At 40.9% G+C, this 20,894-nt stretch overlaps 1 protein-coding gene across 4 annotated transcripts in view; it reads left to right on the forward strand.

The window, feature by feature from the left end:
• Positions 1-20,894, forward strand: part of LOC142965607 (mannosyl-oligosaccharide 1,2-alpha-mannosidase IC) — a 158,339-nt gene that overhangs the window by 134,091 nt on the left and 3,354 nt on the right. For 3 of the 4 annotated variants that reach the window (XM_076106625.1, XM_076106627.1, XM_076106629.1), the window contains 6 exons: positions 6,124-6,217; positions 11,575-11,702; positions 11,820-11,913; positions 13,436-13,551; positions 16,251-16,470; positions 19,835-20,007. In XM_076106625.1, the coding sequence (XP_075962740.1) occupies positions 6,124-6,217; positions 11,575-11,702; positions 11,820-11,913; positions 13,436-13,551; positions 16,251-16,470; positions 19,835-20,007 (825 nt within the window). Of the gene's footprint in view, positions 1-6,123; positions 6,219-11,574; positions 11,703-11,819; positions 11,914-13,435; positions 13,552-16,250; positions 16,471-19,834; positions 20,008-20,894 lie in introns of all 4 variants that reach the window. The other variant, XM_076106626.1, reaches the window with a different exon arrangement.

Raw genomic sequence — 20,894 nt, forward strand, 5'->3', positions numbered from 1 at the left:
CCTAGCCTTATTTTTGGTTATAGTAATTGTTCGAGGAGAAGAGTGATTTTGTTAACTTTTAATATTTAACATGAATTTTGAACACCACCGATGCGCCTCAACACAGCCGCCATCTGTAGCTGAATATTCCAGGATGCAGGATAAAGCTTGCTCAAAGGCAACAATGTTGTTCACAGACTTGTTGAACCGTAGTCGAGTGAACGCGCTGCGACCTGTGGACCTCTGCTTCACAGTCAGCTCGCACCAGCAGCTTGTGAAATGAAGAACGAAATCAATGTGCAAGAAAAGGTCTCCTCCTGTCAGTCTTGTCACATCCGGCTGAAAGGGTGGAAATATTGGGGAGGATGATTGAAGCCGATACTTGTAATATTCCTTCCAATCTGCGGTGACTACACCAGCGTTTGAGATACCTGAAGTGTATCTGTTTCCTTTTTGAATATTCCCTTCGTTCCCCCGAGAGGCCCATGGAGATACAGAAGTAAAGTAAAGGATCCCAATAGTGGTCAATGCCGCTGGGAGAGAAGCTAAACAAACCAGGTGCAGCTGCTGCTTATAAAGAATTTACTTTTTGTTCTAGTTGTACTGAGAAAATGAGCATCTTATTATGGCCTCAGCAGAACATCCCTCAAAGAAAGTCAGCCAGCAGCAGCCGTTAAACCAAGTTTTAGTATGAATGTGTGTGTTCGTGGGTGTGGGCACAGTTTAAACTCCAACCATTAAAATTATATTTTTCAGATATAACAATGCACCAAACATACACCCACAGAGTGCAGACATGCTCCCGCTGGTGGACAGTTTAAGTTACGATGAGTGAAACACAAAGTTTTATAAGCGTTTTCACTTGAGAGTTTGCAAATGGCGCCTCTTTTAGTGCGAGTTTGAGCACTGTATCTGCATCTCTTACTTAAAGGGATAGTTTGGTTGTTATGAAGTGGTGTTGCATGAGGTACTTATCCATAGTCGGTGTATTAACGACAGTAAATGGTGGTCAGCAGGCCCCCAGTTGTGAAAAACAGGAAGCAGTACCGACACAGGAGCAAAGCGATGTACTGCCGTGGACGGAGAGCAGCAGAATGTATTTAAGCCAACTGAAAGTTTAAGTGAACGCTATATTTTTCAAATTTTCCCTGCTTTATCTGCTTTATTTATTCTATATAGTTTTTTGTATTTGTCAGAGTTTTTTTCTGCCTCCTGAAGGCTGCGTCGGCAATTACAAAGGAAAGTTTTGACAGCATTTTGGATGCAAATCCAGGCGGCTCATCTCACTACACAGCATGGAGACCCATTTGCACCATAGCCAGAGGTCTTTGCAGTGTTATATGAACATTAATAGGCCTATATAAAATAATAATGTACGAAATATTAAATAGATGTAATATAGTATAATATTTTTCATATAAAACAGATACGCTGAGCCTTCACATCATACCCGGGATGATGTCAGTAAGTCGGTTTGTCTTATGTGAAAGTAAACTGAATACTTTTAGGATTGTTGGTTGGACAGCACAAGATATTTTAAGATGTCACCTTTAGGAAGTTGTCTTTTAATATTCTACAGAGTGATGGCACAAATATCAACAACTTAAATAAAAGATAATCCATCTTTTCAGTCTTTTTCTGTGTCCCATCCACAGGTGATCGCTGTCGTCACGAGCTTTCTTTGGGTCTATGAATGACACAACAGTAGGGCAGATGTTTTTCTTCCTGTGTGCACTGAGCTGTCAGACTCTGCTGCCTTTTAGCTGCTTTATAGATCGATCAAGCTGTCCTGACGTTCGTCATTAATGTGGACTTGCATGTTGTTTTGAGATAGTGATGGTGGCAGAAGAGGCTAGTTCGCAGATCTGCTGCCAAATAGGAATTATTTATCTGTGGTCGAAAGAAAAACGCCTATTTTCTAAGCCAGGCGACATCAGAAGATTCTCAAAATGTCACCTGCTGAGTTTTTAGATTTAGTCGTTATTTTTGGAGCACAGAAACCTGAAATGACTTCAAATAAACTCTGTTCACAGAGGCAACTGGTCGCTGCACCGGACTTGTAAAAAGACAGCATTATGCAAGCACTCTTCATGTGCTTTGGTCTCAGAAATAGAGGACATAATCAAGGAAACCACAAGCAGTCCTCAGAAGCTGAGAATGAATTTGTCTTCGAACTGGAGATACGTGTTCCGTGGCTCTGCTCCATTTCTCAGCTTCAGCAGATCAGGTTTCCAGCTTTCTTTGTCTCTTACGTACATTTGAGTAACGTGAATAAAGAGGAGGTGGTGACGGGTGCAAAAGATAAGGCTTTGTTCTTGTATTTAAAGCCCACATTTTTACCTCGAATCAGTGACACTGTGAACGACGGATTTGTGCAGCTGATGAAGCTCTCCGCTGGCTGCTAAAAAAAAACATCAGCAGCTAGTCGCACAGTTCGCAGTTTTATTGCCACATTATATATTCTCCGTGTCCGTCAACTGTCTACTCAGACTCGAGGATGTGTCCTGGATGTGAGGAATAAAGGAAAAGCTGGTGAGACACACTAGAATGTTTGTCAAGCCAAGAATCATGAGGAGTCGTCAAATACAACCTTTGTGAGCAAGACACTTAATATTCACCATCACCTCCCTTATCTTTAAAGATGAATCACAGCACATTGTCAAGAAATTCCACGAAAAGATAGAAAGGATAGAGGTGTGTCTGTATGTATACTGGTTTTAATACTTACGATGAAACATCCTGATGGTAACAACACCGCCGACACTTTCTGTTTCAACTCTTCTGTTACATATTTCTCAAAGTAAGGTGGTGTTAGTTTTAGATGTTTGGGGGAAAGTGCATTCGTATCTTTTTTTTGTGTCTGTCTAGAGCCGCCTGTCAAAACGTAGTGTGATTCAAGCAGGGTGGCAGCACACAGCCACTTGTTAATTCTGCCAGAATAATACAGAGCAGCCTCAGCCTAATGCGTGTGTTTGTGTACACTCCCTCTCGAGTCCCCTGGCTCTCTATTTTATCAAAAGCAGCACTAATGACCCTCCGCCTGGTCCCATCTCTCCTCATCGGTCCTTTCTACCAACCGCCGCTGCTGCTCGAGCACACACACACACTCTCACACACAGATTCAAAGCAGACACACTTTGTTCAAAACAAGCACACAGACTCGCTTTTACTTATGTGCTGGGTTTGCATCATTTCAAATTTCACTGTGTGATCGTGCACTTTTAAATGAAAAGGACAGTAAGCACACACACATTCTTTCTCGGATACATAACACCCAGACACTCACGTCAAGAAGCAGGGGCAGCACATTATATTGCACTCATTTATTCTTGTTTGCCTGTTTATGAATTACTTGATTAATTATAGCAAAACCGCTTTGGCTGGCATCTGCTCTGTGATTTACTGTACGCAGCATACAAGCTACATTAACGGCCGTGTTCATAAATCTGTCTTCCCTGACACACTGCTGCTCCCTCGTGCCACACTGAGAGCCTCCTCCGACACGTGAGCTTTATTACTGAAGTGCTATTGCAATTACACTCTGTGTGTTTGCACACCCATCCGTCCAACAACACAAAGCTATCAAGAAAATTCGAGTTTAGTTTCATATATATCTTTTCTTTTTTGTTTTGTTTTACTTTGCTGCCTCTGATAAGATGGCAGAATGGTGGAACTCAGCAAAGAGAAACATTGATCCGATGTGACAGCCGACAGGTCGCTCTCTCCCCTTTCAGTTGGAATTCCCTGTCGGATGGGGGAAAGGAGGCTGGACAGAAATGGTTTCTCCATCAGCTCTTAACCGCTGAAGACGCGCGCCGGGCATGCAGTCATCTCTCCCATGGCTAACATCGTCAGAGGCCAGTGGAGAAACACTCTGAGAAACATTTCTAGGTCTGCCACGTCTGTTTAAAAGTAAAACCTCTCAATCCTCGCCTCAGGGAACAAACAAACCCGAGAAAATGGCCCCTATGCGCTCTTCCATATGGGGGGGATGTACCCAAATCCAAATCCGTTATTCAGAAAGGCACATATAATGTGGTGGAAACAAATGTTTCTTTATTAGTCGTGGTGAAAAAAGCCGTGATTGACATGTCTGTGTCACAAGAGGTGGGTACCCAAGTAAAAGTGCTGTTATTCTGCAAATACTTCACATCTTGGCTTGGATTTATCAAACACCATGTGATATACAACGTATTATTATAAATACACTCGAAGCACCAGCAGGCTGGTTGTTAAGAGTTGATTGCGGAAGCAGAAAGTATCGGCGGTGTTGTTACCATCAGGATGTCTCAAGTATTAAAATCAGCGCACAGACACACCTCTCAACATTCCTCAGACACACATAAATACTACATTTACTGAGAACTAGTGCTCCAGTGATTATATACTGAAGCTGGAATGTGTATGTGGGCTCGACACAAAAATAAACTGCTGTAGCCGTGTTGATGATAATGAAGGAAGATGTAACCCAGTGCAAAGATGTGGCTCACTGATGTGTTTTTATATGTTTTTAGGCAACAATGCAGGACTATGCAGAATAAGATTAAGATAAATCAGGATTTGGCTGCACAGGCAATATTAATACTTATTGATCCATTGTTGTTTTTTGTTTGGAGAGGAACTACACAGTGGACACATTTCCCACTCAAATAAATATAATGCACTATAGCGCAAATGTTGTGATTTCAATAACAGCACAACACACCTGATGAAGCACACTAGCTGGGTTCAACTGATGAATAAACACTCGAGGTGTCTTTTCCAAACTTTGATTGTCTTCTTTAGTCGAGTATTTCCTGCTTTAAGGGAGCAGTTTGACTGTAATGGAAGATCTTGTTGTTTGTCGGGTAAGCTTTCGGCCTGTGCAACAGAAAACATCTTCTGACAGCGTCTGTGAGAATATCTGATTCACCAGCCGGCGTGAAACCCTGGCCCTTTTGAAAAATGCAATCTGGAAACTGCGGTTGTCAATTCAACATCCAGTCTCGTTTGTTCCGTCATTCAATCATCTGATTTATTTACTTTCCAACTATGTGATGCAATGTTTTTGTAAAGCCGTCCGTCGTTGCTCACTCATATCTCCAACAACATTGGCGTGAGAGTTTCATGCAAAGGCTCATGGGTAGGTTTAAAGAGCACGCTGCCGGCTACCGGCTGTGAAAACATGCATGATAAGCACAAGAGTGTGATGCTTCCGAATAGTCTACGCACAAGATGTTTGAAAGGTTTTTGAAATGTCTGCAAATACTAGTTATGTATTAAGGTGTGAAACGTTGACAAAAAGCTCTTTAAAAGGTAATCAAAGGCACTTTACATGGTAAAAACATGTAAAGTGCAACAGTGGATGCCAGTGGTTTGTACCCATCTGATTGCAATTTGTTTTCTCTTCGTCTTCCTCAATATTTCTGCTGAGTCACTGCTCCACACTGCTGCCACGCTCACAAACTCTCTTTCTGGCTGCCCTTTGTCCTGACTCTGTTTTCCCTCCGTATAACACATCTGTCTCTTCTCAATCACTTTCTCCTCTCCGCTCTCTCTCTCTCTCTCTCTCTCTCTCTCTCTCTCTCTCTCCGCTCTCTCTCTCTCTCGTCTCCAAGGCTTTCTAGTCTCTAGCATGAATCTCCCCTTTTCCTCTCGCTTCTGCTCTGCTACCTTTTGTCTCCTCAGACGTCTCTTCCTTTGTCAGGGTTTCAATATCTTTCTCAACTGTCTTCAATTTCTTTTTCTTTATTTTCTTTCAAACACTGGTCCCACTGGTTAATGGAGAGTTGGTGACTGATAATGCAGCTCATAAGAAGATACATTAACTTTGCCTCAGCCTCGGCCTCAGGGAGTCTGGCCCAGTGGAGATAGAGACGCGGAGGAAGAGCGGTTTTAAATGGACTCTTGTAGATTGCATCGATGAGATTGCTTTTAATCCTGCTGGAGTTCTGTTGTTGCAGGCCTTACGTTTCACATAATTAGCTTTGGACAGGAAATGTGTGCAGGCCTGTGATTCCTAGCCTGTGACTGATTTTTCTTTTTTTAAGCTTGGCTGAGAGGACGACAGTTTTTCTCTTTGTAATATCTATATGTGTCTGTCTGCACATGTCGAACGTGTGTTGTTTGGATATTTACCAGGTTGCCTCTTTCTGTATTTTCCAGATGTACAAAAGCAAAGTAATGGAACTGGGAGAGAAGCTGCTGCCTGCCTTCAACACGCCAACAGGAATCCCCCGAGGAGTCATTAACCTGGGGAGGTGAGTCTCAGCAGCAGCCTTCACCTCCAAAAGTCCTCCATCCCTGATATCAAGTTATCACGCTGGCTGGCATTAATCAGTGCACACGCAGTTCATTCGTCTTGATTCAAAAAAAAAAACGTGAGCCGAGTCTGAATTGAGATGTGAAGTACTATGAAATCAGCTACTATTGTGTTCAACCTTCCTCTGAATCCTCAGTTAAGTTACACACAGCAACACTGAATTTTAACTTTCAGTCATGATACATAATGTAAACTTTCATGTTCTAAAAGAAGAAAGTAGATTCGTCTCCTACTCATCTGTAGTTTCATAACAAAATTCAGGTCGACGTGAATTTTCAGAAATGACTCCAAATTTTCTCAGAGATGACGTTAAGAAAAGGACATTATGAAAAGAATACTTCTAACAGACAGGTCCACAGTCTCTGTCTGTTGACAATGGCACAGCTGCAAGCTGAGCTTTACACTGACCATAATATTTGGATAAGAACTAATCTGTGTTCATAAGTACATCGGAGGATCACATGAATAATATTTGCTTGTATTTAAATGAGTTGTTTTAATTTTTAATCTGTTCCAACCCATTACCTTTCAAATCAAAAATATTTACCGACACAATCTTATTAACGCCGCGGTCACGCAACACATCAAGCTATTTTCATTTTGGAACAATTTGACCATGAATCTCTCCGTGTTTGGAACTGGGTTTGATTCTCTTAAGCGAGAGTGGCGATGTGCAGTGTGCCTCTTGTTTTCTGATTTAACAATTTTAGAGTGAGACAGGAACATCTGACAAAGTGATGCTGATAACAGCTCTGTGTCAGTGACTGTGACAGTCAAATTAGCATCGCTAGCTGACATACCCACAGCCTGACTTTACCTCGGTTTCATGCATGAACAGCAGCCCAAAAAAGTTCACTTAATGATTCATTTGATGAAGTGTCCTGGATCTAAAATATTACACTCATAAAGCCACGTTTGATTTTTTTGGAAGTTATTTAGCCTGATTTAAACTGTCAAACTCCTTTTTGTTCCTCTGTTTTTAAGATTCCTGTGAATCCTCCAGTTTATCCTCTCATTGCCTAATCTTATTTTATAAAATACTTCCTGGCAGCCTCTGTCATCCACCTGCTACCACTTGCCAGCCAAGCTGGACAGCTGCTGGCAGATTTAATTACCTTTTTCTACAGTTAATTCCTGCTACATCACCAACATGGGCCTGTGGTACAGATGGGCAGGAGGCACCAGGCTGCCCATACTGCGGTCATGTGGGGTGCACGGAGCAACGTGTTGTGCAGACACACAAACAAGCATATGCACTCTATATATACACACACACACACACACACACACACACACACATACATACACACACGTCACTTGAGATGAGCATATGCAATGTGTAACAGAACACAAGCAGGCAGTCTGCACACAGGGGGGTTCAGTTCTGCTGCACAGCCTGTGCTTTTGTCTCCATATGGGAAGTATCTTCTTATATAAGTGAAGGACTCTTGTGCATTACTTGGTGTTATGAGTCTGTTCCTGCATGTTTGTGTTATTGTGATTCGTCAAACATCTGCAGGTGTCTTTTAGGTCTGTGCTTCGTCTGGTACAATACATCCGATGGCAACAAGATGAAACCAGATCTCTTTTTTTTAAGTGCTGAAAAAATTAACTAAGCAATTAGAAGTCTTTTTTTTTTCCAAACGTTCATGTTTCTTAATTCTGAGGGTTTCTGAGTTTATTTTTCTTATTTGACAGTAAACTGATTTTCTTGAATTTCTAACAGAGAGATTGTCCGCTGGTTGCAGAGCTCTGCGACCACACCTGCTCAACCTAGCCTCAGCAGCGGTGCTGGACAGGGAGAGGCCAGACCCAGAATTTCTCAATGAGGGAGAAAGAGTAGATATATACTTCCAGCAGCTTGTCAGAGTTTTATTTTTTATTTTTTGCATTTTTTGTGGAAAAACCATATTAAACTAAATATTAATCATAGCATAGTATTTATTTTTACAATTTTAAAGCGTGCCTGCAGGGGAACTTTAAGGTTTTGGACTGTTTGTTAGACTAAAGCCATTTTGAAATGAAATGATTTATCAAGAAAATAATCAGCTGCTTAATCATTGATGACACTATTTATTAGTTTTAGCTCTACTTTTTGGCTGATGGTAACTGTGCTTCTTCATTAGACTTCACTCAACCTGCGTTCTATGGGAAAACCTTTTCAATGTGCGGGAATAAATAAACTATTTATACTGTGGCAACATGTGTGTATATACTATAATACACAGCCCCCTAAAAATAAAGAAAACAATTCAAAAGAAAATTGAATGTTAGCATGTTCTACTGCTATTGCTAAAAAGCCCTTGAACCATTGAATTATTTTAGCTCTTCTGTTACGATGCACAAAAATGCCAATTTCCCCAACATATTATGCGTGACATGCGTTATTGATTTTTGCATTTTTTTTATTATTTTCCTACACCTCGTTATATTTCTGACAGCTTTGGAAGAGTGTGAGCGTGTGTTTGTTAAAGGGGTGAAAAGATTAATGAGTGCTCCCATCTCCTCCACCGCTCCAAACACACATAAGCACACCACCCGCTACCCTGCAGCTCCACTTTGATTCTCAGATTGATTCTTCTTAAAGGACGAATCAGATGTGACTCGAGCTAGAGCTACTAATGATGTAGCCCCCAAACATTTAATGGATGCATTCATCAGAGCGGCACACTCTTTGACTCACACACCACCCATCACCCACCTTTTTTTTTTTATCTCCCTCCAACGTGTTCCCTTCTTACAAATTCTGTTCAATTCATTACCGGATGTCTCCGGCATCTATTAGAGGATATGTAAAGCCATTCTCCTGGTACATTCTGCCTCAAGTAATCACGGCCGTGCATTAGTGCACCGTCTCAGAGACCGCACATTAACTGAGAATTAGATTTGCAGAGTAATATTACCCACACTGACTTGAGGAAATAAAACTGAAGGGTCTAATATGTGTCTGACCTTGATGTTCATAGTGTCTGGGTAACTTTTTTAAGCTGTCGCTACACAGTGAAATCACATAACTTGGAAAGTTTCAAGTTGAGGTTAACGCAGGCGGCAACCTCCGGGTCTGAAAAGTAAGTGCAATGCCGAAGTGCCTTAAACTTGCATTCTTTCTAATGGCCTTCAGGGGGCGACTCCTCTGGTTGCAAAAGAAGCTTGATTGTATAGAAGTCGTGACTCTACTCCTCACTTGATTTATTACCTCAGAAAACATGTCTGTGGTCTCAATCTCTCTAGTTTCAAGTCTTCAATACAGCATGACGTTCATTTAGTAAATAGTGGTCCCATTTAGAGTAAAATAGCCATAAAGCAGGGTAGACTTTAGGGCGGGCTTACTGTGATTGACAGGTCGCTGCCGCAGCATTATCTGGTCTGGGAGTTTTTTGTGTTTTCGTCTTACAGCTTTAAAGTGTTTTCAGTTCATGAAATGTAATTGTTACCTTTTTTGTCGCATAAAAATGTTTTATTCAACAGTCGGTTGTACTTAGCTCCATCGTTTTGTGTCACTTTTGGTTACAAAAACCAAGATGGCGACAGTCAAAATGTCGAATTTGAGGCCTAAAAGCGGCTGTCCACAAACCAATGGGTGACATCATGGAGACTACGTCCTCTTCTTACATACAGTTTATGGATTAATTCAACTTTACATAGACATCAGTCACAACAGGCAACGAGCAAGAGTAAGCTTGATTTTTTTTGACACAGCCCAGTGTTGCAAACTCTTTACCAATGAAAGTAGCTAGCAGTGCTAGCCCCAAAAGTTGCAAAATCTAGCGAGAAAGTCGCCAAGTCGGCAACACTGAGAGCCCTTCCCTTCAGGTTTCCCTCTAAAGCCACTCCTCCACGTAAACGTTTCATAATGAACAAGAACAACAAACATGGCTGTTGTTAGTTTGCACATCTGTCAAGCTAGCAGCTTGTGGAAGACGCAGCTTGTGATGTGCAATGAGTGTAAGGGCAGAGTCTGCACAGGTAGGCTGTCGGGCTTATCACAATCCTGCGATGTCCGCAGATACCGGATTTTAAATTTTTACATTTTTGTATGTCAGAGCATTTGATTTATTGATTGCTGTAAAGAGAATTTTAACAAATATGACAAAAAAGGTTTCTAAAATGCATTATGCAACCGAGCTTTATTGGTCGATGCGGGTAATCACTTATTCAGTTTACTATCACATCATACACAGAAAAGAACAAAATATTCACAGTTTAGAAGCTGGAACCATCAGAATTGTGGAGGACTAACGTTCTGTCAAATGCTAATGGATTAATCGACTCATTGTTTTAGCTTTGTTGCACACAGTTTAGAAAGAATGAGTATAGGAGGATGATGCATGGTCCAACTCTGAAAACCACAAATAACAACAGCTGAATGTTTAAATGGATCGATAAACTTTGGACGGAATGCATTACACACATCTCTGGAGACATGCAGTAGATTAGATTATTGATTTCCATCTGAAAAGGGAATAAAAAAAACAAGACCTGTCTGTTATGATGCATTAAGCACAGACGGAAGAAGAGGCACTCTGAATGGGCGACTTTCTATAACTTTGTTCAGTAAAACCAAAAGTAATACTGCTGCTGATACAGGAGGATCACATGAAGCACTAGTTCATTCAGAAGAGTGTGCTGCATTTAGATGAATCAGTTAGATCTACAGTACGGACTGCATTCATGCACTATTGGTGCTTTTATTTTATTTTACCTAAAGTTTTTTGCATATTCCTTTATTTTCAAATTCAGATTTAAACTAGTACACTTTTCTTACCCTCCTGTAGATTTTCAACTCTACATACTGTAGACATATTTACATTTATCATTTTAATGAGTGAACATGGTCGCTTTCAAGAAGTAACTGTGTTGCATTAACTCGGTAGTAAAGGAAAAAAAAAATGGTTGTGATAAATCTGTTGAAATCAGGAACAACCTTCTGTTTATGATATTAAGTCTGACAAACGGTGAAATAAGGAAGCACACAAAACTAACGACGGTTAAAAGGTGAGCTGTGCTCCCGACTAACAGGCTTGTTGATCATCATTATGTGGCCTCAGGTTCCCGTTTCGCCCACTTTTAGAGAAAATCAACATACTTCTGCTTACTGTGTTTTTGACGGCATGAACACAAACACAGTGTCAGCTGCACCTACAGTGTGAAGAGACACTGATCAAACCTGTTACCTGATGATTCACTTTTCTAAATAAACTGCACATAATGCAGTAATCTTATGAAGGTGTTTGTCCTTGAAGACGCCGGTGTGCAACAGCCATGAGACTTAGTCTACTTGTTTGGTTATTGTTGCAGTGGCACCAGTTGGAGTTGGGGCTGGGCCTCAGCCGGGAGCAGCATCCTGGCTGAGTTCGGGACTCTTCATCTCGAATTTGTCCATCTTTCGGAGCTCTCCAGGAATCCCATCTACACAGAGAAGGTTTGATATATATACAGTATATTTCCAGTGTTACTTTTCAGGACTATTCTACTGAAGTTTGACCATGGATTGGGAGTGTAGTATTCTGATATTCATTGTACCCTGGTGTCTTTGCAGGTGATGAACATCAGAAAACTACTGAACAAGATTGAAAAACCCCACGGCCTGTACCCCAACTTCCTCAGTCCAGTCAGCGGCAACTGGGTCCAACGTAAGTACTGTGTCCGCTGTATACGGGACCTTCATTCTGGAGATTAATGTAAGATTATGAGTGCATTTAGGTTGTAGAGTTTAATTTGTAATGAAGGACAAGTCAATGGCTTTCTTGCATTATTAGAAAGAACAAAAAGAAAGTGACAAATCACTCTCTGAGCTGCCCAGGGAAGGTCATTCTTGTTACCTCGTAAGTATTACGATAATTGTATTTTCCAATTAGAGTAAAATACTTTGAGTTCATTGAATGTCATTTCCCGTTTTTACCTTCCCTATTTCTGACTCTTTCATTTGGCTTTCACACCATTGAAAGTCCTTGAGTCACCTCACGTGTCAAAGCTCTTATTGCCGCTCATCTATGTCACCCACCCATCCGTCTACTTCCTTTCATTTTTAATATCAGCCTCATAGCAATGGCTATATACTCCCATTGCTCTGGGTTATTAAAATTATAATGAATTCAATTACTTCATGAAATTGGATCTTTCCGATTTACCTGAAAGGAGTTGTGGGGGGGGGGGGGGACAAAAAAGAATGCGATAAGACGACGCTGGGACTGAAACAGTGGTAATCTGGATGATTACAGAGGCTAATTGTTGTGGGTGAGTGTGTAGAGAAGCAAAACTGTATATACGTATTGCAACAAAGGGGGGGAAAAAAAGAAATCTTGGCTTCACAGCTCACCCTCTTCTGTCTACGTCAAGGACAAACACAGCAGCACTGTGATAACCTTGCGGGGGAGTCGGCAAACGTGTGTGTAAATTCAAAGAGCATGAGTGGATGGATGAAGACCTGCAGTATGCACGCCTCCACTGCAATATCATATTCATCTTTATGAGTTTGAACATGGACTTATACTTACCACTCAGAAGCTTTAAGTGTCTTACATAATTCAAAATGTTCTACTATCAGTGAACAGAGAGCACGTGGCTTCATGTAACTTGATCATGCATGCCTCGAATTATCCACAAAAGCCCTAAAGGAATGACAAAATGTAGAAAATGCAGTTTGTGTTGGATTTTTTTAACACTATGACATATGTTAGTCAGATAGCGTGGGCTGTAAAATAACAGGGTTTCTTGTTGGGTTAGCAAAATTGGGACCCTTTTAATACGACATCGGGCGCATTTTAATACCTGTTTCCCCATTATACCGGCCAGTGTGAAAGTATTATGGAAAACCAGAACGATATGGCCTAGAATTTTTGGATGTATAAAACCGATAAATTATTTATTCATACATTTTTAATTTAGCTAAAAATCAACACTTGCCCATTATTAACTTCCTTGCTTACTGTAGCTAGCAGTAGTGACGATGTTTGCTACAGGTCTGAAGGTGCTGACTGAAAGAATTGAACGGCCTCTTGCACTCACAATCCACTGTGACAATAATCCCACTTATAGTTTAAAAGTGTGTCTCCCAACAGCCTGATTGCATACAAAAGCATTTGTATTTTGCAGATAACCTGAATGCAGACCTGTACGTGACCCTGCTGAATATTTTCCTATTCCCGTTCTTAGATCACGTTTCCATCGGTGGCCTCGGGGATAGTTTCTACGAGTATCTGATCAAATCATATCTGATGTCAGACAAGACGGACGAGGACGCAAAGAAAATGTACTACGGCGCGATGGAGGTATGGAGATTTGAATATTACATTTCACGCTTAGGCATGGCTCCATTAGATGAAATGATAATAGTTACAGTCATTTGCATAAGCCTGCAATCAAACAAAGTGCTTTACACTCAATACAAACAGAGAGTGAGACAAAACAGCGAACGGGCAGCAGCTACATTGCTTAAAGTTTCAGGGGATCGTTGAAGACAGAGAACATAGTCAGTTACTGAAATATTCCTGATGGCTTCATTCAGACTTTAATAAAAAAGAGCCACAACGTTTCCTTGATGTTTGGCTCGTGGTGCAACAGAGATCGTTGAGTTAAAAAGAAAAATAAGAAGGTAGAAATGTGTTCTCTGTCCTCACAAAGGCTGCATTAAAGATGATTGTTTGCAGTTGAAGCCTTAATTAGTGACCATCATGAGCGTGACTGCTGGAAGCTTGATCGATGAGGGTCGCCCCCCCCCCCCCCCCCTTCTCTCAGAGTGAATCCCCTCATGAAATGTCTCATCAATTATATATCATTGACATTATTGGAGAGCTGCCTGTTTTATTAAACCTGACACACGGGCAGGCAATACGTGGCACAACATTAAGTTGGGTTTCTCACATACTGTATGTTTAGAGTCCTGCTGATGTTTGTACATCTATGGAAACGCAAAATATAAAACGTTACTGCTGGCCTTGTTTTTTAACCCACACTGATGGAGGGAAAAGTGAATACGGACATGCATTGAATCGCTCTTTGGGCATATTAATCTTAATCCTGTTCTGCTGTAGTCATTGGGTTTTGACGGCATAAAATTCAGACTTGTACTGTGTTGTAAGTTTTACAACCCATCAACAGTGCTGTCATAACTTTTAAGCAGAAGTGGCATGTTGAATTGGCGTCTCATTTACATACCAATGTGCATGTCTGAAAGTGTTTGTACTGCACTTAAAGAAATAATGGAGTGATAGTGCAAAGCAAAGTGTCCTCTTGTCACTCAAAACCAGAGGTCTTTTTATGCATAGATGATTAGAAGATTCTCTCTCCTACTGACAGTCAGTGGATCCTATTTAGAAGCGGATGTAGGGCTGTAATGGATGCTTTTATCCAAAGCACCATACCGTGATTATATACAGTGGGAGTACGTTTGTGACAGAGATGCTCTCAGTGGAACGGTCATAGGGCAAAGAAAGGAAGATGATATCGAAAAGGAAAGCTTCCTGTTACTGCGTAATGGGATTATACGGCAACTGATTCATGTATTTATATAAACTGTCATGTAAGATTGTAGCACTCCAACTACCTGCAAAAAAAAGCCTGTGCACATGAACCCACTGCACAGTATACACATGCATAAAAAAACACATCAGAATCCATCTGTTTTTGTCTTTAATGGAGATAATGTCAGAGTAAAGCAGATTCCCTCCGGCTACAATTACTGTATCACAGACAATAACCTAAAATTGCCATTGAAGATTTCCTCAGTTCTCATCGGAGGGTCAAACCAGAGGCATAACTGCTAATTACAGACGGTCCTTCTCTCCTGTGACTTGGTATTTAAATGGCCAGGGACCCCCGCGCTATCAGATTAAGTTATATACTGTGTGTTTGTGCAGAGATCTAAGGTGAAGGCGCAGCACAACTCATTATCTTTGGCATTCATATAAAAATAGATTACTAATTAAAACAGTGTTGAATGTGAGAACATTTTCCAATTAGACTATGCCATGATTACTGCTAACAACTGCTAATTAGCAGTAAATTATCATCCTTCAAGAAAAATGATTTTCTTTTTTCCTGAGAACATGGTATTTATAAGCTTTCATAGTACACACGTGTGTTTTGTCCTCAGCATGTTTCATCTTTATCAACCCTCATTTAGCATCAAAGGTTTCTCTCATACAGCAAATTAAAATATCCCACTCCACAAACCAATATAAAGCTAAAAGAGGATGTCTTAATTTCCTCATTTTATTTTTCCAAGCAAATCCTAAAAGAGCTGTTACAAAAAAATAATGAACAATTGGACCCGAGGTTAGAGAGAGAATTTACACTTTTAATCATCAGCACTTTGTGAGGTGTTGCTGCCGAATAGCACAAATCTGTATTCAAAAGCAGAATGAGCACGGAAGAGATGAGACGGCGATGAGAGAGAGAAAAATCTGTTGAAGAGAGAGAATGATAAATTGTTCAGAAATTATCTTACGAGATGTCCTTCTAACTGTTATATTCTGTCTTATAAAAGATAAAATGCTGACAGGAAACACGGTTGCAAAAAGGCAGAAATGATAAAAACTTTTTTTCTCCCTTTTGATTTTCTCTGCCTCGTCCATCTGTCTTTTGATCATTTATTAAAGAATCTGTACTGGTCCTCTTCAGGGTATGAAATCCCTCAGAGGTTTGTCTTACTGTTATACAACATATACATTTAAAATATAAATGCAGACGTTTACAGTGTAGCAGCCGTGTTGGACTCCTCTCCCTGTTTGAAGATTGTCCACATATACAGACCTTTATAGAAAACAACATCTATAGATGCTCCAATTGGGAAGTTGGGAAGTTGCATCCGTCAGATCAAAACTGTTTTTTGTGTTCATGGCGTCATTGCTGTTGCGTCATTTTAAAAAGTACTAAAACGTAGTAATCCTATCCAGTTCACAGTAAAATACACATTCTGTAGGCTTAAGTTAATGCTGGTTTAAATAGTCCTGACCTTGTGTTGCTGCAGGCGATTGAAGCTAATCTGGTGCAAAAGTCCCCCGGTGGTCTCACCTACATGGCCGAGTGGAGGGGAGGAATCCTGGACCACAAGATGGGCCACCTGGCCTGCTTCTCAGGGGGCATGATCGGCATCGGGGCTGACGATGGAGCGCCGGAGAAGAGGCAACACTTCCTGGACCTGGCTGCTGAGATCACACACACATGCCACGAGAGCTACACTCGCTCAGGTGAGTGGAAATGTCAGGAATGCTGAAGAGGGATACTCAAGCTTTGAGAGGCTGGACTATGGTTCAGTTCAGGAGGCTCAATGTCATACAGGAGGAGGGCAGCCGATGAGTAACTCTTGCTGCTCATTTTGTTTTATATATAAATGTACCACGTCAAATTGAAAGATCGTTTTTTTAAATTCTTACCTATAGTCGTATAATGTTTTTTTCAAGATAGAGTTCTGCACATGCTTAGGATTCAGGATTCAATACTTTATTGCCGTACAATTTGGTTTTAAGTGTTAGAAATGGAACCAAAATAAAATGGAGCCCTGAGTCCAGCCCGTACCCGGTTATATGTTTGCTTTGGAGGACTTCTCACTCGGTTCAGTGGCAAATACACACATTGCAGTCGGCTACCAGCATGCAACATTATAGCATCTCAAAATAATACATTTTCCACCTTACTGGTTAGTGTTTATCTTTCCTAAAACTTCTTGCTTCCCATCATCCGAAATGTGAACTGGTAAGTAATTTCTACTCAGTGTTCATACTCTTTGGATCCAATTCATTGGCTATTGTAAGAAATAAGCGTATGCTCGATCACTGTTGTGGTTCACCTTGTCTTTCTTTCTTAAGAGAGGTTATGGTGGCATTCAAAGTAAGAAAATTACGAGTGTAGGAGTGCAATATTGTAAATTAAAAAGGCCCCAGACGTTTCAATTTTGCCCTGACTGACAAAAAGCCTAATAACGAGCTGCGAAAAATCACAGTGCTTGATTATTCTCCAACGTCTCACAGCTGTAGGCAGCAACAGCCGACATGGAGGTGTCTCGAAGTGTGTTAGATACTGATAATCACATTTTTGTTATAATATAGGAGAAAGAATGAAAAGAAAAGAGACTAGGAGAGAAAATGGAGATAAAGTATTGAAGAATAATAAAAACTGAGTCCACAGGCAATCGTACTGCGGCTCCAACCTATAAATGAGGGAGAGAGGAGGAGTTACTGCAGGAGAAACATGCAATGGAGAGTGAAAAAGGAGAGGAAGTTGCCAGCAACAAGCCTGACTTCATTTTTTGGAAAGGCTGTTGTTTGATCTCTTCTCTTCCCTGGCATCTGTCTTGGCCCTGACAATAATCTCCTCTGCTAATTTCAAGCTTCTTTTTTCACCCCCCTCCACTGATGGCTGGGCTGCAACGATTCATCCTCAAGTGTTCACTCGCCTTCACTTCTCCAGTAAGATAACGTGACTCATCACGTAACAGGTTCCTTCATACGCTTGGAGTACTTTTGATCTGCAGACCCAAATGGCTTCTCTCTCATAGTCATCCACCAGGTTTCTCTTTACTCATTAAAAGGGACTGGATGGGTTCTTAGCAGCTCTTGGATTAGCTGTCTGCAGAAAAGAGAGAGAAGAGAGATTTGCCATCGCATGTGCGTAAAGTGGCGGCTATTTAGCTTTGTCTTCAATAAGGATACCTCGAAGACTCTCCTCCTGCTGCTGCTCTGGATATCTGCCACCTTCACAGCAACAGACTGATGCTGGAAAATGGAGGTCTCATAAGAAGCAGCAGGAAGAGGAAAATGTTATTGGTTTCAGAGAAAAGGTGGTAATAGAGTTTTAATTAGCTTAGCTTCGTGCTTTTCTCCTATTGATATGTATGAGCTGATGTATAATAGAGTCAATTTGAAAGACTGACATGCATGTATCACTTAGGGCTATCACCTCTTATTCTAACTACTGTTCAAATATAGGAACAAATATATATTTGATCTGTAATCATTGATGATCAGCGGGGAATTAACAGAACACAGTAAACTGGATTTTGCCTGAGGAAATGGAATCATGCACAGAAAGCAAGTGGGTTAGGAAACTGGTTGGTATGAAAGATACAATGATACATGTGCACACTTACCAAAATGTATTTTGGCGTAAAAGATCTCTATTCAGTTCCCAAAGCGGGTCGAACAAATCCCGAGACAAACTTCTAAATTGTGTTTGACATTCATCTGACGAACTTGTGGAAAAATCGATTGTGTTGTCTGTGAGTTACCGTTGATCCTCTGTTGAATTAGCGTTTAATATTCCAATCACAAGCATCAACAGCACAGAGAATTACTAAATTCAAAACAGGCTGTCAGGAGGCAGGAAACAGCCCAACAGTGAAGTGTGATCAGGAATCAGATGTATGTAATGAAAAGTGTTTCTGTCGGGGAGGAGGGGCTCTGAAATGTGGAGCTACAGGTGTGGCGTAGTTATGAAGTTGTGCTGGCTAAGTTGGTGCAGTGGAGGTGTACATTTTGCTAAATTTCTTCAAGACAATAATTAAAGGTACCATGTAGGGTTTTTTGACCTTAGAGACCATCTTCTCCCTTAAAAGAGAATAGCACTGGTCCACCTTAAAGGTCATTTCACTTTAATCATCAGCTGGATAACAAGCAAGACACAGTTGGCTCTTGTCTCACAGGTTTTGAGAAGTTGTTAAATAACCTGTACACACACCGCACTGCTACATTCACAGCTGTAACTTTACTGCTGACTTCATACTCACTGTCACACACCCGCTCTCTCTCGACCGGACACTCGCTAACGTTAAGCCAGGTTTTCAACACACTGGCGGGAAGCGTGATAGATTATGCGAGACACACGAACGGCTGACAAACTCACAGCTAAACTAATTGATACGCTGGAGCTTTATTGAGGACTGCCTGTTTTACGCACTGCAGCTGGTGATGAATTATGGATTTAACCAGTTTGTGCATCATTGTTGCAGCTGGGCGGCTTATTGGGCTCAACTGACGAGAGGTTAATGCCACATTGCCGTAATAGTAGCGGGTGTGGTCGTATCAGAGTGGTTTTTACGGGTTCATGAGCACAGATGCTGGTATCGGTCCAGCTCTAATAGAACCTGTTGAGAGTAGATGTAGAAATGCTTCAGCGGATAAATGACAGAGCAACAACATGAAATGCAGACATCAAGTTAAAAACAAAGAGATTAAAGAAAAATAATAAACATATTTAATGTAATGTAAACATAACAGCAAATAAAAACAGGAAAAGATCTGAAAAAAAAGGACACTTTTTACTACAATAGGTGAAATATACGTATGACATATGGGAAATAAAGGTATGTCTCTTAAATAGGCATTATAAACAATAGATCTTTTCAGCCACCAACTAGCCAACCCTTTTTTTGAAACTAACAATAATTGAATGGTCTTTGTGCTCTGTGATATTTGTTCGTTTGCAAAAAAGAAAGAAAAACATTCAGTGTGCAGGTATTTTTAGATTTAGAAATTGATTGCTGATCTTTAGAGCCGAATAATAACTATCTGTAATAATAATCTGTTCTGTTTTTTCTTTTTCTTTTGCCTCCGTCAGCCACCAAACTGGGACCTGAGGCGTTCAGATTTGACGGTGGAGGAGAAGCAACAGCGACCAGGCTGAGCGACAGATATTACATCCTACGACCAGAAGTCATCGAGAGCTACATGTACATGTGGAGACTGACCCACGACCCCAAGTACAGAGAGTGGGGTTGGGAAGCTGTTGAGGTGAGAAACTCCAATAGAGCATTCTTTTCCAAGACCTTTTTTGGGGGGGATATGGGGTAACAACCAGAACGAAATATTGTCGTATATTCAAACCAGTATGGTAAAAAGATTAATTCCACAATGTCACCTTCTTTTTTAAGTGGGAGATACAGTACAGTATAATTTGATATCTAGACTTCTTTCTCAGGAGTAGCTTGGACTCTGATTTTATAAATTTGTACTCTCCTATTATGTCAAGCCCCTTCAACACCCTCAATTACCCCCAACCAGCTTCCTTGATATTGTGCGGCACTATACATTAGCTTGTAGATCAGGCAATCCCACTGGCAGTAGGTGAAGGTTGTGCAGGGAGCACCATTATTAATGTGGCAATAGACAGGACATTAGCCGTAGTAAACTGTAGAGGGCTGGCATGATAGATTTAGCATTAATTTAGTGTGCACAGAAGTGGAGAGATCAGGCCGACGAGTTTGACGGGCCTTTAATTATCGGGCACAAAGGTTGAAAGTGGTGCACAACGCTTCCCTTCATGAGCATCAAGCATTAACACATCGGGGTCCTTGGTAATTAGCACATATAAGCCAGCCCTTTGTAGCAGGGGTAATAATGTGCTAATCCGCTTGGCTAGCTCACCATTAGCACTTGTCAGATTTAACATTGCTTGGGCTTCAATTGTGCAGCCGGCTGAAGGGTTCGACATGTTCCATCATTTACTCTTTCTTTAGGTGTGCGTTGACACACTGCTTTGGAGTAAAAGATTTTCTCTTGATGCACTATAATATATCAGAGGAACATGTATGAGTTCATCTAGATGGTCCACAGTGCAGAAGACAAAAGGCAATTCTGTGAGAGCTGATTGAGTGGGTGAATAAATATACATGAATACA

Source organism: Anarhichas minor, unplaced genomic scaffold (assembly GCF_050575085.1).
Source record: "Anarhichas minor isolate MPS153535 unplaced genomic scaffold, ASM5057508v1 ptg000035l, whole genome shotgun sequence".
In the NCBI taxonomy this organism is placed as follows: domain Eukaryota; kingdom Metazoa; phylum Chordata; class Actinopteri; order Perciformes; family Anarhichadidae; genus Anarhichas; species Anarhichas minor.